Source organism: Onychostoma macrolepis, chromosome 03, assembly GCF_012432095.1.
Source record: "Onychostoma macrolepis isolate SWU-2019 chromosome 03, ASM1243209v1, whole genome shotgun sequence".
Taxonomy (NCBI): domain Eukaryota; kingdom Metazoa; phylum Chordata; class Actinopteri; order Cypriniformes; family Cyprinidae; genus Onychostoma; species Onychostoma macrolepis.
The window spans coordinates 40,571,002-40,591,336 of NC_081157.1; the positions used below are offsets into that span (position 1 = coordinate 40,571,002).

The 20,335-nt window shown below is 37.5% G+C and overlaps 2 protein-coding genes across 17 annotated transcripts in view; one reads left to right on the forward strand and one right to left on the reverse strand.

Moving 5' to 3' along the window:
- The first annotated feature begins 273 nt into the window (after positions 1-273).
- nme3 (NME/NM23 nucleoside diphosphate kinase 3) lies at positions 274-6,421 on the forward strand. 2 transcript variants are annotated; one of them, XM_058770052.1, is made up of 5 exons: positions 274-450; positions 4,911-5,041; positions 5,131-5,232; positions 5,345-5,457; positions 5,748-6,421. In XM_058770052.1, exons 1-5 carry the CDS (start codon positions 405-407, stop codon positions 5,863-5,865), a joined length of 510 nt encoding a protein of 169 aa, XP_058626035.1. In that variant the 5' UTR covers positions 274-404; the 3' UTR covers positions 5,866-6,421. The 2 variants fall into 2 exon arrangements, with proteins under 2 accessions (XP_058626035.1, XP_058626033.1); XM_058770050.1 differs by lacking the exon at positions 274-450 and adding an exon at positions 961-1,103.
- Positions 6,422-6,745: 324 nt separating this feature from the next.
- Positions 6,746-20,335, reverse strand: part of mapk8ip3 (mitogen-activated protein kinase 8 interacting protein 3) — a 29,054-nt gene continuing 15,464 nt past the window's right edge. For 6 of the 15 annotated variants that reach the window (XM_058770896.1, XM_058770897.1, XM_058770895.1 and 3 more), the window contains 21 exons: positions 20,200-20,257; positions 19,538-19,686; positions 18,761-18,817; positions 18,365-18,535; positions 16,786-16,945; positions 15,800-15,850; positions 14,094-14,180; positions 13,865-14,017; positions 12,267-12,432; positions 11,976-12,170; positions 11,744-11,900; positions 11,401-11,520; positions 10,844-10,924; positions 10,501-10,568; positions 10,232-10,380; positions 9,974-10,145; positions 9,579-9,692; positions 9,054-9,092; positions 8,106-8,267; positions 7,852-7,998; positions 6,746-7,772 (listed from right to left, as the gene is read on the reverse strand). In XM_058770896.1, the coding sequence (XP_058626879.1) occupies positions 7,651-7,772; positions 7,852-7,998; positions 8,106-8,267; positions 9,054-9,092; positions 9,579-9,692; positions 9,974-10,145; positions 10,232-10,380; positions 10,501-10,568; positions 10,844-10,924; positions 11,401-11,520; positions 11,744-11,900; positions 11,976-12,170; positions 12,267-12,432; positions 13,865-14,017; positions 14,094-14,180; positions 15,800-15,850; positions 16,786-16,945; positions 18,365-18,535; positions 18,761-18,817; positions 19,538-19,686; positions 20,200-20,257 (2,578 nt within the window). In that variant the 3' untranslated portion in view covers positions 6,746-7,650. The remainder of the gene's footprint in view (positions 7,773-7,851; positions 7,999-8,105; positions 8,268-9,053; positions 9,093-9,578; positions 9,693-9,973; positions 10,146-10,231; positions 10,381-10,500; positions 10,569-10,843; positions 10,925-11,400; positions 11,521-11,743; positions 11,901-11,975; positions 12,171-12,266; positions 12,433-13,864; positions 14,018-14,093; positions 14,181-15,799; positions 15,851-16,785; positions 16,946-18,364; positions 18,536-18,760; positions 18,818-19,537; positions 19,687-20,199; positions 20,258-20,335) is intronic. The other 9 variants (XM_058770906.1, XM_058770898.1, XM_058770907.1 and 6 more) reach the window with 5 other exon arrangements.

Genomic DNA, 20,335 nt, shown 5'->3' on the forward strand with positions numbered 1-20,335 from the left:
AGATGTGTACCTTGGATATTATGCAATTTGCATACATACACATTTTTTGGAAAAATACTTTTTTTTTTTTTCCAACTCTGACTTTGGATCAATTTCTGTAGAATATATATATATATATATATATATATATATATATATATATATATATATATTATATAATTTAATTAGATTTTTATTTGCACAGTTTGTTGATATGTGAAGGGTTTCCTTTTTTCTCAATGTGTACATTAATCTAAGCATTATATGCATACAGGGGTGTTTTCAAGATGTTGTCTAACTAGTGCGGACATGCAAAATGAGACACGCACGCGCATGTCACCTAGCGACACTCCTCAGCTCGCTCACGCGTCTCCTCCCTCTCTCCCGAAATTCTTGAGAGGCAGCCGGCGCCTTGGACTGCGAAGATGATCATACTTTGCTTAACGATATTTGCCAACGTTTTCAAGACTGGTAAGTAGTGCCTTGGGTGAATTTTAGCTGCTCATATGCTGTTTCGGTTTCAAGTGATGGATCGACTCGAGCAGTCCTCTTGTCTGCGTCTCATTGTACTTCATCTCCTGAGTTATTGTTTGCTAGCCTAATGTACAAGTTACGGCGCTACGTACGTACGCCCAAACTGCCACGTTTTAGGCAAGACTGTACTATGTTTCAGAGCTAAAGCATACGAAGTTACCGCAGCATGCATTATAATGCAAGCATTTCGCTTTAACACGTGCATTTATTCACGGCATTCATCTCCCTAAGTAGGTTACCACCTAGAAATGTGTCTTGGGTCCCAGTCTGCTCTGCTAACGAATAACATTTTGTGATTGTTCCCAGCCCTGAACATTCATAACCTTTAAAAAAATAAAATAAAGTAAGAAAACCGGTAATAAAACGCGTTCTCTGTGTGTTCTTAGCTTGATCCTATTAATAGTGCAGTCTGCGTTGCTCTGATTGGTTCTTGAGTGTTTGCCTGCGCAGTGCTCACCCGTGATTGGTCAGCTGGTGTGCTGTACCGCGCGAGACTGCTGCACTCATAATAATGGGCTCTAAAAGGTCGTTGTCTGATACAAAAGAGCTCGCGGACTTAGCGGCGAAACACGCCAGGATCATTGAATCAGGTATGCAGAGGAGCACCTGCTATTACAAAGACACCTCAAGCCATTTCAATGCACACGATATTGCATTGACCTCGAATAGAGCAAGATCGCGCTGGTATTATATTGACTACTTTTGTATGGGTTTTATAAAATTGTAGTCATATTTATTTTTATGTAAATATAAATCATATATTTGATTCAGAACATGCGTTCTGATTGCGTCAGTTATTTTGTGACCTATACAGACAGGTGGCGAGCACTAAGAGGTTTATTGCTTCGGTATTAATAGGGCATATGCTATTTTCATAACGGCTTGTTTTCAAATAATGTGTACATTTATTTTGACCTTTTTCTTTTTTTTTACATTTTTCATACCATATTTTTCATTCAATGTTTTATATACCATATTAGACGTTTTATTGGGGATTATGTACAGTCAGTCAAAAATAAACTTTGTATCCCTGAATGGGTTTTAAGAGAATAGTTTCACTAAAGTATCTCGCTTATTACTCGAATACTTATATATATGTGTGTATATATAAGTATTCGAGTAATAATGCTTATATATTATTAGTATGATTACTTGTATATATTTATATACATTTTATAACTTATATAAAAAGTATTAAATTTATTATATGAACTATATAATTTAAACATCAAAAGTAGTATTACTTGTATATAATACTTATATACAGTCATGGCCAAAAATATCGGCACCCGTAGTAAATATGTTCAAAGAAGGCTGTGAAAATTAATCTGCATTGTTAATCCTTTTGATCTTTTATTTTAAAAATTCACAAAAATCTAACCTTTCATTGGATAAGAATTTAAAATGGGGGGAAATATTATGAAATAAATAAATGTTTTTCTCAAATACACGTTGGGCACTCCTAAATTCTTATGTGTAAAATATCTCTGAAGTATATTCCCATTCATATTCACAATTTTGAGCACTCCAGGGTGATTATGAACATGAAATTATCCAGCCATGGCTTCCTGTTTCACAGAAATATAAATAGGAGGGAAAACAAAGCCCAAATTCCCTTAATCATCCATCACAATGAGAAAAACCAAAGAATATATTTCTGATGTGCAGCAAAAGATAATTGAGCTTCACAAATTAGTGAAGTGGCTTTAAGAAAAGAGCTAGAGCAGTGACAATTCCCATTCAGGGCCCATCAGGGCAATTATTAAGAATTTACAATCAACGTAAAATGTTACAAAACTGCCTGGAAGAGAACATGTGTCTATATCGTCCTAATGCACGGTGAGGAGGAGAGTTTGAGTGGCTAAAGACCAGTGGTGGGCCGTGCATTTTACCAATTAACCCCAATTCAACAAGTTGCCACACCTGCGCAACGCACATCATCTCTAGCTGAGGCATTAACTGCACTTCATGAGTTCACACTTACATATAATTAGCTGGAGTATAGTAATGTGTAATTGGCGTGCTGTCCAGGGAAGGGCCCTGAGCTCTGGAATGGCCCGAAGCCAGAGTACCCTCCCGTATATGTGTGGAAAAAAACTAAAGTGGTAAGGACTCAAGAGTGGAGAAGGGCGGTGGAGGGATGCTGATTAACAGTCAATGGGTAGAGGCATGTCAGCTGTATTTATACCTATGCGTTGATTAAATTGAGTGCGTTCCTCTTGTGTTAATTAGGCCAAGTATCTGACGTGCTCCTCCCGAACTTTGTTAATAAAACATCATAAAATGACACAAATATAGTCCACCCGATGTTCTTACAGACATTTATTAACTCAGACGTATTTATACCTTACAGAAAACATTGGTATAAAACAAATAAGGCGATTACATGTGTTTTAAAGTTGACCTAACAATTTAACAAACTCTTACTGCTTTTCGTCTTCACCGGTCTCCCCGCTGCTCTGCTCAAGAGGTCCTCGCTGCAGCCTGTAGCATGATGACTACTGGACTATATCCACTATGTAGTGGATGTTTTACGCGCATGCGCTGTATAGGTCTCGAATAAAGTCATATTTTTATTTACATTTAATCATTTTGCAGACGCTTTTATCCAAAGCGACTTAGTCTAACGACTTGGTCTGAGTGAAGTCTAACGCAGTACATGAGCTTTCCTGTAGCTCAAATAGTAGAGCATGGCGCTAGCAACGCCAAGATCATGGGTTCGATTACAGTGATTTTCTAGCTTTGACTAGTACGCTCTCTGAGCATCCAATCAAAGGAGAGAAAATGCTGACGCTATTGTAAGCCTGCTAGATGGCCCTGGTGCTGCCATCTCGAAATCTGATTGGTTAAAGCAACGGTTTCATTGCCATTGATTTTAAGCTACAGACGCCTGCACTGTTGATTCTGAAGGCCTTAGGCAGATTTCTTTGGCCCTGGCAACACGATTGCTGAAATATGATTGGATAAAAGCTCTAATAAAAACATACACTACTGGAAGCAGTGCAACCAAGTGAAAAACTATAAAATGAAGAGAATAGACTATTGGAAATAATTTAATACACATTCATGGAAAAATATATTAAAACTAAGTCAGTGATTCTGATCAGAGAAGGCCTTGCTGGTCCTGGCGGCCCATCACTGCTAAAGACTCTCCAAGGACCACAGCTGGAGAATTGCAGAAAATAGTAAAACCTTAAAAAAAAAAGTCAAACAGCACCTACATCACCACATGTTGTTTAGGAGGGTTTCAAGAAAAATTCTCCTCGCTCATCCAAAAACAAACTCCAGCATATTCAGTTATCAGACACGACTGGAACTTCAAATGGGACTGGCTTCTATGGTCAGATGAAACTAAAAAATAAGCCTTTTAGCAGCAAACACTCAAGATGGGTTTGGTGAACACAGGGATAAAAAGTACCCCATGTGTACAATGAAATATACTGCTGTATTTTTGATGTTGTGGGCCTATATTTCTGCTGGAGGTCCTGGACAGCTCGTTTAGACTCATGGCATCATGCTTTCTATCAAATACCAACAGATAAAAAAATCAATAAGTGACTGACTCTGTTAGAAATCTTATAATGGGCCATGTTTGGATCTTCCAACCGTACAATAATCCAAACACAAACCTCAAAAACATCACAAAAATGGGTCACTGAGCACAAAACCAAGCTTCTGCTGGCTATTTCAGTCCTCTGACCTGAACCCTGTAGAAAATGAGTGGGGTGAACTGAAGAGAAGAAGCACCATCATGGAGCTGGGCATCTAAAGGGTCTGGAGTGATTCTGGATGAAGGAATGGTCTCTGATCTCTTGTCAGGTGGTCTCTAACCTCATCAGGCATTATAGGAGAACATTTAGAGCTGTTAAACTGGCAAATGGAGATTTCAAAAAGAATCTTGAATAAAAGGGTATGATTAATTGTGGCCAATGTGTATTAGAGAAAAACATTTATTTCATAATGATATTTCCCCCCATTTTAAATTCTTATTATCCAATGAAAGGTTAGATTTTTGTGAATTGTTTTAAATAAAAGATCAAAAGGATTAACAATGCAGATTAATTTCACTTTGATCATATTTACCAAGGGTGCTGATATTTTTGGCGTGACTGTATATGGAAATAAAATATTAATTTAAGTTTAAATTATTGTTTTATATAGAAATTGAGCGCAAGAACAGTTATGTAAGAGAGGGTCATTTAATAATAAATTGAAATGCTGTGACTGACCAATCAGAATGAACTGTGTAATAAATTTGAATACCACGCATACATAACTTGTACCAATCAGATCTGTTTTTTTATTTTATTTCTGTGTAATAAAGTTCTTCTGTTCACAAACAAGCAATGGCTTTGAGAGTCAAGAGGACAGAGTTTAATCTCAGACACTGATTGCAGGATGGACCGGCACAAACGAGCGCACGTTCATCGCAGTGAAGCCAGACGGAGTTCAGCGCAGGCTGGTCGGTGAAATCATCCGCCGCTTCGAGCGCAAGGGTTTCAAACTGGTCGGCATGAAACTCCTGCAGGTGACCGCACCACTGCAGCATCTTTCACATAATATTTACCTGGAGAATATATCATCTGCATTAATGTATGTATTTATTTACGCCTGTAGGCATCAGAGGAGCAGCTCAGACAGCACTACTTGGACCTCAGGGAGAAGCCTTTCTACAGCGGCTTGGTCAAATACATGAGCTCTGGACCCATTGTTGTAATGGTAAGGAGCACAGAGACTCCAAAATATGAGTTCTGCATTTGTGCTGCTATGATTTTTGCATCTTGTAATGGTGTGTCACACTTATGTGTCTATCTGTATGTTTTTTATCAAGGTATGGCAAGGGCTGGATGTGGTAAAGACCGCCAGAAAGATGCTTGGAGAGACAAACCCAGCGGACTCTCTCCCAGGCACTATCAGAGGAGACTATTGTGTTGAAGTGGGCAGGTTAGTTTGTGTGTTTTAAACGATAGATAGATAGACTGTAAAAAGTTGTAAATTTAAAAAAAAGTTTAAGAAAATACTGTTTCAGTCTTTCTACTTTAAAATTTCATGTTAAATTCAATGTTTCTTGTAATTATTTGTGAAATTATTAGCGCTAGTAAATAGTTTCAAAATAAATATTTCCTCATGGTATATAGATTTGAAGTATTATTTATTGACACGACTGTGTTGCATGAATTTATAACTGCATTTACACAAATGCATGTTAAATTAAATTTTTTTTTTTCGTGCAGGAATGTGATTCATGGCAGTGATTCAGTTGAAAGTGCTCAGAGAGAGATTTCACTGTGGTTCAAGGATCATGAGTTGTTCTGCTGGGAAGAGTGCAATGAGCACTGGATCTATGCTTGAAACCCATCATATAACACTCACGCAGTCTTTATAACATACAGCTTCTGCAGCTTCATCTGCTCCTACAGAGAAAACTCTGCTCAAGCCATAAAGTGACCAAAATGAAAATAAAGGAAAAGCTAGCTAGGTATGTTGACGAAGTAACCTGCATTTGTTTGGATTCCCTGAAATCCAGTTATTGGTCAAGCTATCTTGAATGTATTGGTTTTCTTACTGCTTTCTTTGCAAATGTTTAATCTTCACAGATATTCACTTCATTAATAATGTTTGGTAGGTTGGTAAATCATGCACTACTCGAAGATATTTTATTTGAGGTGTTTACATCCACTTGAAAGATGTTGTTTACATTTTTACCTCCAACTTTTGATATGGAAATGCTTCTTGTCATCTTAATCACGACTCAAAAAGAAAGCAATAATGAATGCTAAAGGGCCAGCATGCTCTGAAAAAAAACTAACTTGAATATCCCAGCAATGCTTTGTCTTACTCTAGTGGTTGGAACTCATTTGACCAAAGGGCGCCTTACTTTACAAATAAATTATTCCTTTGTTCATTTGTCTCTGTATCTATTATTTTGTGTAAACTATACAAAAGTTTGGGTTTGCTAAGATTTTAAAATGTTTGAATATGTCTTAGGCTCATTAAGGCTGCATTTAGTTGATCAAATACAGTCAAAATAGTAACATCTTACGATTTAAATTGTCTTTTTAATATATTATAGAAATACATTTATTCCAGTGATTTCAAAGCTGAAATCAGCAGTCATAATCCTTCAGAAATCATTCTAATATGTTAGAATTTAACATGAAATCCTTAATTCAAAGAAAATGCTATGAAGACTTGACAGCATTTCAGTAAATTATGGCACAGAAGGCAGACGTATTCAGCACATAAACATGTTTATTTCTTAATACTTAACCACACAGAGAACACAGAGTGATGATTTACATACAAGGCGACTGGGACGTTCCTCTCTTTCAAACCTCGTCCAATCGAAGGCTTCGGTTTAGCTGTTAACCTCATTCTTAATCCCAAAGGGAAGTTAGCAGAGCTAGTCAGCACACATCTCACTGAGGCTGGAAAATGGATAGCTGCAAATGGTTGAAGGGATTTTGAGCGTTTTAAATCAGGTTTGTTGAATATTCTTTAACATATGTACTTAATGAGTTGAAATGGCATTGGGACATGTTTGTGTTGTGCTAGATTGCCGACAAATCCTGACAAATCATCAAATATTCACTCTTATTTCTCTCTCTGCAGTCCATGCTGCTTTCCAGTATTTACATATTGAGGTCTCTTTTGCATTTTCCCTCTTGAATTCCAGTACGCATCTCATCTCTGAAGTCACTTGAGTTTATGACGAGTTCCTGTCGTTCAGTGAGCTGTGTGCTGTCGGACTGTAAATATACAGGTCAGGGTATTTGGCAAAACCTGGGTAGTTCTTTCAGGAACATAGTTTGGTACTTGTTTAAGCTGTTTATATTTCATCTGAAATTGCCATTCAGTCATAAGATGCAGGAAGTTCTTGAACTTTGTGTGTTTTTTGTTGGGAAGGGAACGTTACAAGGTGGATTGAAGGATTGTACAGGTAGTTATAATTGAGGGTAGGAAAATACAGGCTAACGGGGGTCAATATAAGACTTTAAAGGGGTAGTTACAAGGCCGTGGTAGTTACATAGCTTAGGTACAGTATTCGGGGCATAGTTACAGAAAGGATTCATACTTCATCTTTGGGGGCGGACTTATAGGGCGGAAAGGGGGGCAGGCAGGAGGTGTCTGTTCATGTCACTCCGGACCATAAGACACCTGCCACACGATGATATGACTCCTCTCTGCTTTAGACAACGCTGGCTTCATTTGAGGAGCTTCACCATCTGCTTCCTCTGTCTCATCATCTTCACCGTCACCTGAGAAAGATAATGAGATGCTATTAATGGTTATGTATGATCAAACAAACATGCTCATTTAGTGTTAATTGTTTCTCACCGATACGGAAGTCGATATAACCCTCTCCTCCACTCAGCACCAGCACGTTCTGAACACTCTGTGCTTCTGTGTCCGTCGGGGCTGAGGACCCCTGAGACTCTGACGGACTGTCTAACACGCTACCGTTCAGGGTGGCCAACACATTGCCTGAAAACAACAGATGAGATGCATGCATGTTACTGTAATAAAAATATATTTTAAATGTGTGTGTGTGTGTGTACATATATTCTCAAATATGTAAATTTGACACTAACCTGGCACTGACACGAAGAATTTGACGGCATCTCTGTGTCCATGAAAACAGAGTTGAGCCTGTGCCATAGAGCAGTATGGTATGAAGCTACTCTTCTCAGAGTTACTGTCATCTGCATATACATGGATCACACCCCCCGACGACGTGGGCGACACCTTATTGGCTGCAAGGGAACACAAGCCACCAATCAGAAAGCGGAAAAACTCATAGGTACTGCCAGTGCTTAAATAAACAAATCTGCGGCAGAGAAAAACTGTAATAAAGAGATTAAAGCATGCAAAAATACCACAGATATTCATAAAGACACAAAAAACATGAAAAACTTAGAATTAATATGATAATAGTAAAACACAGAGATGATTCATTCATAATTAAGACATGCTAAAACCACTGACGGAAATATTCGATTGAACAATGGATTGAATGAAAGAAGAGTGAAGCATTTACTTTTTTAGTTAGTTGAAAAAATAATTAGTTGGCAATTATATTACGGATTTACAGTTTTCCTGATAAATATATATATGTGGATTTACAGTATACAAGTCTTCTGTTCCGCATGTATACCACATTATTATGCGTTTTCTTATTTTCTACTTTTTTCCTCAGTTTTACTTATTTAAAATTGTTCCTTTACCATGTCACATATGCATGTATGTACCAACAACTGCTGAAAAACCACAACAAATTCCTTGTGTTTGCGCGAATAAAAGCTCATCCTATTCTATATTAATATGACTCTTCATTCCACTCTATAATATAACACTGAAAAGAAATAAACAAAATAATAAGGATAGAAGGACAAAGATAATTCATTCACAACCAAAACATGCAAAAACCACTTAAAAAACAAGTTTATTAATCAATGAAACATAAATGAAAGAAGACCATGGAGAACCCAGAATAAGTGTGATGGGACATAATACTGACAGCTGTAACGCTCCACACTTACCCCTCAGTCCGAGGAGCTGCCCTCGATGAAGCACTACGGCTACAGGAAGGAGGAAGTGGGACGGGGAACAAGGCAGGACAAGAGAGCAACACCAATGAGACAAAGTGAAAGAGGGTAGTGGAATAATAGAGAAAAAGGAACAGGGGAAAAGCTAGAATGGAGACGACAAGAGGAGGCACAGGGTTTGTTGGGTAATTAATGGATTGAGGAAGTTGACCTAGCGGTTAATGATCTGGGATGATGACATTAAAGTTTGCAGGTTAATCCCAGGGTGGTGGCAATGAACTCAAGGGATGGTGAGATTCAAGCTTCTTAACTAGCTTAACCGGCAAGACTTCCTTGGTCTGCCAGCTTCAGAATCAGCAAGAGCAAGTTGGCTGACTACCAAAAGTATCAGTAACAAGCATAAACTAATGACAGAGAAATGTTTAGGCTGATCAGTGAAGGGAAAGGGAAATGGTTCAGATGATCAAGGACCTTGTTAACATTAAAGCATGTGTACATACAAACACCCCTTAGACTTACTTTCAGTCAGAGGGATTGAGATGATGACACCATTTCCAGTCCCCACCCACAATCGGTTTCCTCCAATCAGCAGCGCAGTTATCCTGACAAAAGAGAAGCCCAACTTTCCCGTCCCTGTCAAATCACAGACGACACAGAATGTAAATCATTTATATTACGACTTCTGATCTTTGATAAATATTAGGCAAAATTATTCCATCAATAAATAGAACAATGAAATTCTTATTTTATTATACAGAAAACAGTTTTTAGTGTACATTTTTTTGTTAAATTGCTTTTAAAAATCTGGTCAAATAAAATAAAATATAAAAGTAAAATTTTGCAAGAGGAGGCACACACAATCTCACTTCTAAACTAATCTCTAGACAAAAGTCTATAAATCAGAAGTGTTATACCCAGCATCTTGCTGACGTAAGGCTCGATATCCACATCTTGCAGATGCTGATGTGTGAGAGCGTGGTACAAGCGGAGTGTAGAATCCAACCGGATTGAAACCCAGACACCGTCACCAATCCATGCCAGCTGCCTCACCTGGCTCTCCTTGCGTGGGTGAGCGTCAAATGATTTCTATATGAAGGAGAGAGAGAAACATAACATGAAGTCCCAAGACAAAGATTATAATGAGGACATCACATTCACTATCTGAGGCTCGCCTCAATCTGCATGCTCTTGGGCTGGATCACGTGGATCTTGTTCTTGTTCCCACACCAGACTTTGTCATGAACCACAGCCATGCATCGGATGGAGTGGTGGGGTCTTCCCAGATCCATTAGGTGATAGTTAGATAGATCCCATTGCCCATCTGCGTTTACATTTCACATTTGTTATTATAAAATGCATGAATGAAAAATATTTATACCAAAACAATTTTGACAAATAACTCTTTTTCTCATAAGTTTAACATTAGGAAGATGAAGCAAACCTTCTGCTCTGTGGAAGATTGCAAGAGTTCCATCAGCTAATGCAACCAAAACTCTGCCTTTCACATGTCTGAAGCACAAAGAGAAAAAGTAGGAAATTATTGGTATTTTGCATGCAACTGGCGTTACTTGTTATAAGTCTTTTTATATATACACACTGCCATAAAGTTTGCAGTCAGTACGATTTTTTTTCCTGAAAGAAACTTTTATTGGGCAAGGATGCATTAAATGGATCAAATGTGGCAGTAAAGACTTTTACAAGTAAGAGACTTCTTTCAAAAACATTAAAAACCGACCCCAAACCTTTGAACGGTAGTGTACATACTTCGTTAGTATTCTACTTACACCAAACTCAGTACAGAGTCTTTGAGTTTGATTGAATGAAGGCATTTCTTCCAGTTGGACACTGCAGAGTGGACATAAAGCCTGTGGACAGAGTTTACAGAGACCTTAGAGCAGGGGTAGGCAACGTCGGTCCTGGAGTGCCGATATCCTGCAGAGTTTAGCTCCAACCCTAATCAAACACACCTGAACAAGCTAATCAAGTTCTTCAGGATCACTAGGGCTACAGGCAGGTGAGGGTTTTTTTCAGGGTTGGAGCTAAACTCTGAAGGACATCGGCACTCCAGGACCGACCGACGTTGCCTATCCCTGCCTTAGAGAGTATTTTACATGGTGCATATAATATTTGAGATTAGGGGTGGGCAATATGACCAAAATCTTATATCACGATACGAGTAATTTTATTTCACAGTAACGGTATATATCACGATATAGTTATTTTTGCTTTAAATAGGATCTTTATGATATCTTTACGATGTCTACCAGTATATCGCCCACGCCATTTGAGACAGAATTTATAACTTAGAATGTGAAAATGCAACTGAAAATATGATACTGACCAGCCGTTTTGGGCTCCCAGCCACATGGTCGGGGCAGCACTTGTTCCTGCCCGGTCGTCTCCTGCCTCTTCTGAGTCTGTGGGGGCCGTTGTCACTTGCTCCTTCGGCACACCTGCCTCACTGATGGCACAACGCACAGAACAGGCCATTTAAATTCAACATACTCGCCAAAATCATTTCCTAAAGTATTCAGCAAATAGCATACCATCCTTTTGCAGTGAGACAAAGAGGATTGGTTAAGAAAACTGCAAAAAGTTTTCATAAACCTTTCTGAAAGCATCTGGCAGGCACTTTTTTATCTGAAGTTTTTTTTTTGTGGTTCACTAGGCTATATGTGAGATACCTGCGTGTGTTGTCAGTAAAGACATGCTCTGTGAAAGGTCCGAGTGTGCTCTCCTCATTCTCATTGGGCCCTGCCTCCTCGGACACCTCAATGGCTTCTGTGGCTTCCTCCGCAGACTGTGACACTGCTAGGCTTCTGCACACTGGAGCTGTAGGAGCTAAACACAAAACATATGATGTCCACTATGTAGTCTCAAAGATGCCTAACATACGTTTTCAGTCAGTTTGCTGACCTTGGCTTCGGTCCTGCACGGGTGTGTCGGTGCGAGAGGAGCAGTTGCTGCGCACTACGCTGCAGTTCGTGGCACAGCCCACGATGGTGATCCCCGCCAGCATGCCCTCCACTCCACCCTTCTCCTCTGAAGCCCCATCTCCAGCCTGCTGCTCCAGAAATATCTCACCTGCGGGGTAATCACTCTCGCTGGCCGCTACACGCACGAAAAACACAAGTGACAGTTAACACATCTTCTATAGTGTCAGTTACAGCTGAGAGTGTGGTTGTTTGTATACAGCACTACACAGACCTGGTACACTGGAGATGCACAGCACATGGGCATTACACACATTAAACTGGTCGACCAGTGAGCAGGGCTGGTTTGCGTCGATAATGACCACTTTACTGGCTGAATGAGTGCTGGTCAGAATCCACACGCGGCTGCTCATGGAGTCGGTCTCGTGCAGTTCTTTAGGCTAAAAGAGGAAGAAATACCAATGTTTAGATGCAGGTTAATTCAAATTATAATTATGATGTTCACTTCCAGCATTTACTTACTTAAAGAAAGAAAGGGAAGCAGTAAAATGTAAAAGATGTACAGTGAGGTCCAAAAGTCTATGACCCCTTCTGATCTAGTGACTAGTGAATTTAAAAAACAATTATATTAAATTATTTAAAAAAGTAATAAAAAGTTACTAGGATGTTATTATAAGCATAACAAATCGAGTAAAACGTTTAACTCAAAAATGTCTTTCCCCTTTGCTTTAATCAGTGTCATAAATTGGCTTATTTGATTAGAAACCTATCAAAAGTGTAGAATTGTAAATAATTGTATTCATTTTACATCTTTAATGTAAATTTAGCTGAAAAAAAATAACTTTCTGATTTTTCCAGGTTTAAATTTGATTGAAATTAAATGTTAGACATGGTCTCAGACTTTCTGAATTTCTGTGTATTTACAATACTGTTCAAAGGTTTGGAGTCTGTAATGTAAATTTGTATTCAGTGGCGGTTTTAGGCATGGGCGAACGGGGCAGCCGCCCGGGGCGGAATTTTTCATGACATGTGGGGGGCGGCACAAGCACTTGGAAAAAAAAATAATAATCTGCGACGCTAAGCGGTTTTCTATTATCTATCATATTATCTATCATATAACTGTGCGGGGAATTGGCAAATTGGCGCCCCTGCTTGTTGAGAAGGTACCGAGCACAGAAGCTGTGTGAGAAGTGGAAAGGGGAGGGGGGTGCGGCTGGGGACAGTTCACCTCTCTCAAATTAGTGGGACAAGTGCGCTCAGAGGGGGTCTCGCCCGGGGAGTAATTCAATGTAGAACCGCCACTGTTTGTATTTTTTTATTTTTATTAAAAAAACATTTAAAATTCTGTCTATTATTACTATTTAAAATATTTTCTTCTATTGTAATATATTTAAAAATTAGTATATTTACTTTATTTTAAAATATATATATATATATATATATATATATATATAATTTAAAATAATTTATTCCTGTGAAGGCAAGGCTGGATTTTCATCATTACTCCAGTCTTCTGTTTGAAAAACAATAAATATTTCTTATTATTATCAATGTTGAAAATGTTGCTGCTTATTATTTTTTGTTGAGGATGTTACTTTCTTGAGGACTCTTTGATAAATAGAAAGTTCAAATAACTGCAATTTGTAAAAATGTTGTAACATTGTGTTGTAACATTATAAAACATTCAGAAAACAAACTGTCGCTTTTGATCAATTTAATGCATCCTTGAATAAAAGTAGTAATTTCTTAAAAAAAAAAATTGATCCCAATTTTTTTCTGTTTACTTTGAACATCTCTCCCAAAAGTGTTGTATTTTATTATTTTTTTCATGCAATTTCATATTTTATTCTTGTTTTTTTAAAAGCCGTATACCTTCTTCTTCTCTGGTGAGCTCTGCTCACTCTTGCTGTCTCCGCCTTCATCTTCACCAGTCAAAGGATCTGAGCCATTGGACGGCTTCACAGCTGCAGTCTCCTGATTGGGTGTCTTCCAGCCAGTGAGATCCACACCAGCAGCACACCATAGCTGGAGAACAAGAGTCTGAGTTCATAACTTCAAACCCTCAAATCAGACAGCCTGTAAGCCTGTGTGTATCCTTTACCTTCCTGTTGGGGTCTTTCTCCACCAGAGGGCGGCAGTACACTGGCACAGGGACATTTTTCATGCGATTATCCTCCTTCTCATTGGCCTGTGAGGACACAGGAAGACAGTGATGTTCACAAGGCCTTTGTCAATACGCTCACTGCCACACACTACAAGCCATACTCAGAGCTCCCATCATGCCCTGGTTAAGATTGCCTTGATCCAGGGCAGACAGAGAAAGGGGAAACCAAGAACAGCAAACCAGAGCAGCAGATCAAAGTCTGTTAGAGGGTTACAAGGCAGACACATGCGCAATGACAGTCAATCTACTGTATAGTCAGCAAATGCCACTGAGAGACAGTGAGAGCAGCAAATCAAGTGCTTCTAAGATGGAGGAAGGTTTGATACGGACCAAAATATCATGTTACACAACACTGACAGAATAGTATTTCTTACCATCTGAATTAAATTTCAATGTTGCCTGTATACAATTAAATATTAAATTGTGCTGTCTTTACAATTTAGACATCTGGAATTTGTTTGAAACCGTTAGATGAGAGTTCAACTAAACTCTGCTTACATACTAGATTAGAATAACCATTTATCTTTATTATGTTTAAAAAGGCAACCCTTGTGAAAAAGAAGTATACTTTAACATACTTCTGATTCATACTTTTCATGGTTTTTGAAATACAGTTAAACTATACTGCCAAACGTACTGACAAGCAGGTATGATAAACTATATGGTAAATATGCTTAAATATAAATTCTATTGAAACTTGTGTCAATTAAATATATTTGCAATTCCACATTTATAATGATGGAGTTGCAATACTTTAAAGTAAAACTTTTTTAATATTGTTTTTTAAGTGTGTTCAGAAACACATATACACACACACATATACATATATATATATATATATATAAACAAAAGGGACCAAACTGTTCTAAAATTAAATTGTAATAGTAATCAACTATGGCCATTGCATTAATTACCTAATAAATATGAAAAATGTTGAACGGAAAGAAATATATGTATTAAACCTGCTTACATGAAATCAGAACATATGACATATATGACCTTTTGACATTTTTTTGTTTTTAGACAATTTAAATGTAACTTTTTTTAAAAGTTAAAATTAAGTTGAAATTTAGCAGAATGGTTGCCTTTTCACACAATACAGTAATATTATAAAAAGTGTTGTGTTATTTAGTCGAAATCATCGAAAGGTTCTCTTACAAAACAGTATTCAGGCGATACCATGGTACAGTAGTGGTATCAGATGGTAATACTATGGTACTTACTACTCCAGTATACTATTGCATATCAAGTGCGGATTGATTACCATATTCACGTACCACTGCATTTGAATACATGGTACAACATTTACATTTCAGGCTGTCTTGCAACAACGCTGACATATAAATTATGATGACTGGCATACGACTTATATCAATGTAGGTTGTAAGCGACTGTAAAAATCAGCCAAATGTCTAGCGAAAGTGTTAGCAAAATAACAGGAAAGCATGGCGACAGCTATAAAACACCAGAGGTTTCATTCCTAAAGATATATTCAACTTAGCAGAGACATTATTTTCTGCTATGTCAGTTTCCTGCTGTGTCTACGCTATGATTTGCTGACTGAGGCGGAGTCAGGTTAGGGCCGGGAGTTAAATGGACAGGGTGGGAGAGGTGCATGCTGGTCCTCTGCCGCTCAGACTTGCCTGCGTCCTCTTCGCTGTGGCATCTTGAGCACTGTCCGCCTGCGAGCCGTTCTGTAGGAGATCACAGTTAGAGCCACGGCGACATTGTCACCACGGCATCACTGACAAACACACTGTCCACGTGGCAACCCTAACACTGTTGCCACTCCAGAAACCAGCACAACGGGGACTAGTCAACTAGACCCATAAAACAACAAACAATTCCAGACTAACCAGTGTTACCACTGGTTACCACTTAGCAAGAATTCAGATGGACGATGTGGCACCGAACATGTTAAACCAATCATAAGAGTTAAAAGTTGTTAGTGGGACAAAACGCTAAATCATTGTATTTTACAGTCTTCAGCTTCACAGAAAAATAAGCAAAGACATATAATACATAATATAATACTAATATATATATTATAATACTAATATATATATATATATATATATATATATATATATATATATATATATATATATATATATATATATATATATATATATATATATATATATAAATTAATTACAATTTTGTTAGTTGATAGTTGCCAAGGAAACATTTCTAATTTCCGTCTTTTATAAAAAAATGATAAAACATTTATACTAATATATATATATATATATATATATATATATATAATTATTTTATTTCAATTAACAACAAATATTTTAATAGTTTTAGTTTTAATTAATAACACTATCTATTGTTCACTGTTACATACTTTGCCACTTTTTGTCAGTATCTTGTAGTGTTGCTAATTCCTTTTTTTAACTATTTTTTTTTTCACTAAAATGCTCTTGCACATCTTCAACAAACATTTCATCACCTCACATAAACTCAGATGCCTTTGCTTTTCTTGGGAGGAGCTAAACTAATCCATCTTTATAAAAATTTTTCTCTTGTATTTGACCTCCTGACAAAACAGAGCCACTTCGGTCTCTATGTGGAGATAATCTGCTTAGAGAGATCAGGGGTCAAGGGTCAAGATAGGGGCAGATACCTGTTTCAAACGGGACGGGACACTCCAGCCACAGGTCTGCATGGGGCCATCCTTCCGGCGCATGTGCTCGCGCACCTGCCGGTACTGCTCTCGACGCTGCTCTCTGCGAGTACAGAGCGCAGAATCGCTGAGGAGAGACGCAACACCATTACTGGGCAGTCTACAGGGCGAAGAGAAAGAGAGAGGGAGCAGTCAGCGAAAGAGCGAGAGAACCAGCCAGCCAGCCGAGGCCAAAAAGAAATGCCAGACACACTGCGTGATGTGAAAATGTTATATTTCATTTACATTTATGCATTTGGCAGATGCTATTTGTGACCCTGGACAACAAAACCAGTCTTAAGTGTCAATTTTTCTGAATAAATAAGTGTTCCATCGATGTATGGTTTGTTATGATCGGACAATATTTGGCTGAGACACAACTATTTGAAAATCTGGAATCTGAGGGTGCAAAAAAATCTAAATATTGAGAAAATCGCCTTTAAAGTTGTCCAAATGAAGTTCTTAGCAATGCATATTACTAATCAAAAATTAAGTTGATACATTTACGTTAAGAAATTTACAAAATATCTTCATGGAACAAGATTCTTTACTTAATATACTAATGATTTTTGGTATAAAAGAAAAATTGATAATTTTGACCCATACAATGTATTTTTGGCTATTGCTACAAATATACCCCAGCGACTTAACACTGGTTTTGTGGTCCAGGGTTACATTTAATGCTAATGGAGGGCGAGGCAAACAGATTTTAAAAAGAACATTTGATATGTATATGTTGATGTGAGCTAATGTTTTAAAATGTTAATGTTTAAAAATGTTCTGACAAATAAAACATAATGAATGCATAAAACATTTACATTTATTCATTTGGCAACAGTGTTGCTATTTGTTTACTAAAACTATTAAAAATCATTTTCATCAACTGAAAAAGCTGAAATAAAATTAAATATTTTATTAGATGAAAAACTTAAAAACCTAACGCAAAAAACTAAATGGAAAAATAGAAATGTTGCCTTCGCGACTAACTGAAATAATATATATGTTAACGTACTAAAAATACAGAAACTAAAACTAAAATAAAAATGAACCTAAAAAGAAATAATAAACAAAAAGCACAAACTAAAACTGAAAATATAAAAATAAAAACTAATTAAAAATACAGTTATTAATATCATCATGCATGTTCCCTGAGAACTAAACCCCACAAGCTAAATTAAGTAATTATTAAATAAATTCAATTATTAAATAAATTCAAGTTTTTTTTTAGAGATAATGTTAGAATTAATCAGTAGAAATAGTTTTTATTATTACTTTTATTTAAAGCAATAGAAGTCTATGATATTTCCTCGGATAACTCGAGGTGAGTTAATGTCTAAGTGAGTGTGCAACAGCTAAAAGTCAAATGCAGCATTAGCACACAGCATTTAGCAGGAGTCAGCTTGCCTGAGCAGAAGAAAGAGAGAGTAGACATGGGGGACAGAGGAAGAGGGAGGACAAACAGACAGCTACAATGTGTGGATGAGGATGTGACGACATATGGGACAAAGAGACACAGTCAGGTATGCATGTTTCCTCTCACTCTTCAGGCATGAACTCCAGTATGCAGCTGGAGGTGGAGATCTGGCACATGGTTTGGGAGCGTCTCTGGTTGTAGCCAGCAGGAGAGGGAGACTTGTAGTGAATGTTGACACTGGTGTACGGCCGTTTCACTGGAGGAGGGCTTGCAGATGAGCTAAAAAGACGTGCAAAGCTGTAGAGAGAGACAGAGCAAAGTGAGTAGGTAAAGGAACAGGAAAACAGATAAAATGCAAATAACTTCCTAAGTTTAAAAAAACTATTTTGACTATTTTGATGTTATGATTTTAACATCATTAAGATATTTCAGCTGTGTGAAATCAAGCCCCTGATTTTCCTTACATACCGATTTAAGAGTTAAACACAAAGACAAAATGTCTAAAACCGCTGTAATACTCACAACTGCCAGATTATGGACTTCTTCTTCTCTGGTAGAGGAGGACTCTCTCGAGATGCCCTGTGGAAGTGAAATGGATAAACAGAAAATGAAGTCTGCATTATATAATATACATACACATTAAACACACACACACAATTTTACTGTAAATGTTTTTTGGAACTAAAAAGTATGAATTACCATATAATTTACAGCAAAGGACAGTAAAAGGATATTCCCAGAAGTCCCCGCATGATGCATCACATGTGATTTTTTTTAATTTATTCACACATGTGAATAGTTTTTATTTTACACTGCAAATCAAATCAAAGTTTAGGGTTGGTAAGATTATTTAATATTTTTGAGATAAGTATCTTATGTTCACCAAAGCTGCATTTATTTGATCAGAAACACATTAAAACAGTAATATTGTGAAATATTACTACAATAACTGTAAATGTAAACTGTAAATGTTCCTCCAGTCTTCAGTGTCACATGATCCTTCAGAAATCATTCTAATATGCTGATTTGGCATTCGGGAAACATTTCTTATAATTATCAATTTTAAAAATAGTTGCGCTGTGTATGTTATCAGTTATGTGCATTAGGGTGTTTTGTAACATTTTATGTTACATTACAATGCATTTTTACTCCCTATCGACCAGGTTTTTAGGAGTATTGTATTGACAAAGTCATTTAGATGTGCAAATGTCTGAGATTTTGTTTACATGCTTTGATGCAAGACAAAAGTAAGTGTCTAAATGAGAGTTGATTTTATGTCTGTGGCTGCTTCTCCCTCACCTGATCATCTCGGTCCAGCGCACAGCTTCCTGAAGCTCCATCAGTCTCTCCTTGTACTGGTTGCGCTCCATCAGCACGCGGGCCATCTCAACACGTGTGAACCGTCGTCTCTGCGTCATGGCCACATCGTCCTGTAGTGGAGATGAGTACTGCACCATAGAGCCACACAGAACAGAGCAGCACCACAAAACACGGCAGCAGTGAAGCAGAGGTTAGTGCATCAGGCCTTCAGCATTTCACAGCATCAAACATGAGGTTGCTAAAGCATTGCGAGAAGGTTAAAGGTTTACTGCACATAGCATTTTAATTAAAAACTGTTAGAGCATAAAGCAAAGCCTGTAAAAGTGACCATATCCAACCACTGACTGTGTTTACAACTTGATTTAATGTAATACATTTAAATTCTCACTTTAAAGGTCATAAATGGTTTTAATATTATTAATAAAAGAAAACAATTTTTTGGGGTTATTTGAGATTTCAGAGCTCTGTTCCAAAATCTAGTGAGCGTGATTTTTTAACTGAGCTCATCACAGTGCATTCTGCGATAAACCATGCTGTCACAGAACTGAGCTAAAACAAGGTTAAAGTTACTACCTATTCACCTCAGCGAGGCAGCTCACTAGTTTTTGAAGCAGAAAAAGAGACTGAAGTGTTTGACTTACATCCTCTCCGCCTTCATCTTTAGACTCCTGAGATGCTCCTAAAGCTTCAGCTCTCAACCTTTAATCAAAGGGAGACATTCAGACTTTAATTAGATTGGAGTCACAGAGACTTTTAGACTCACAGAGACTCTTAAAA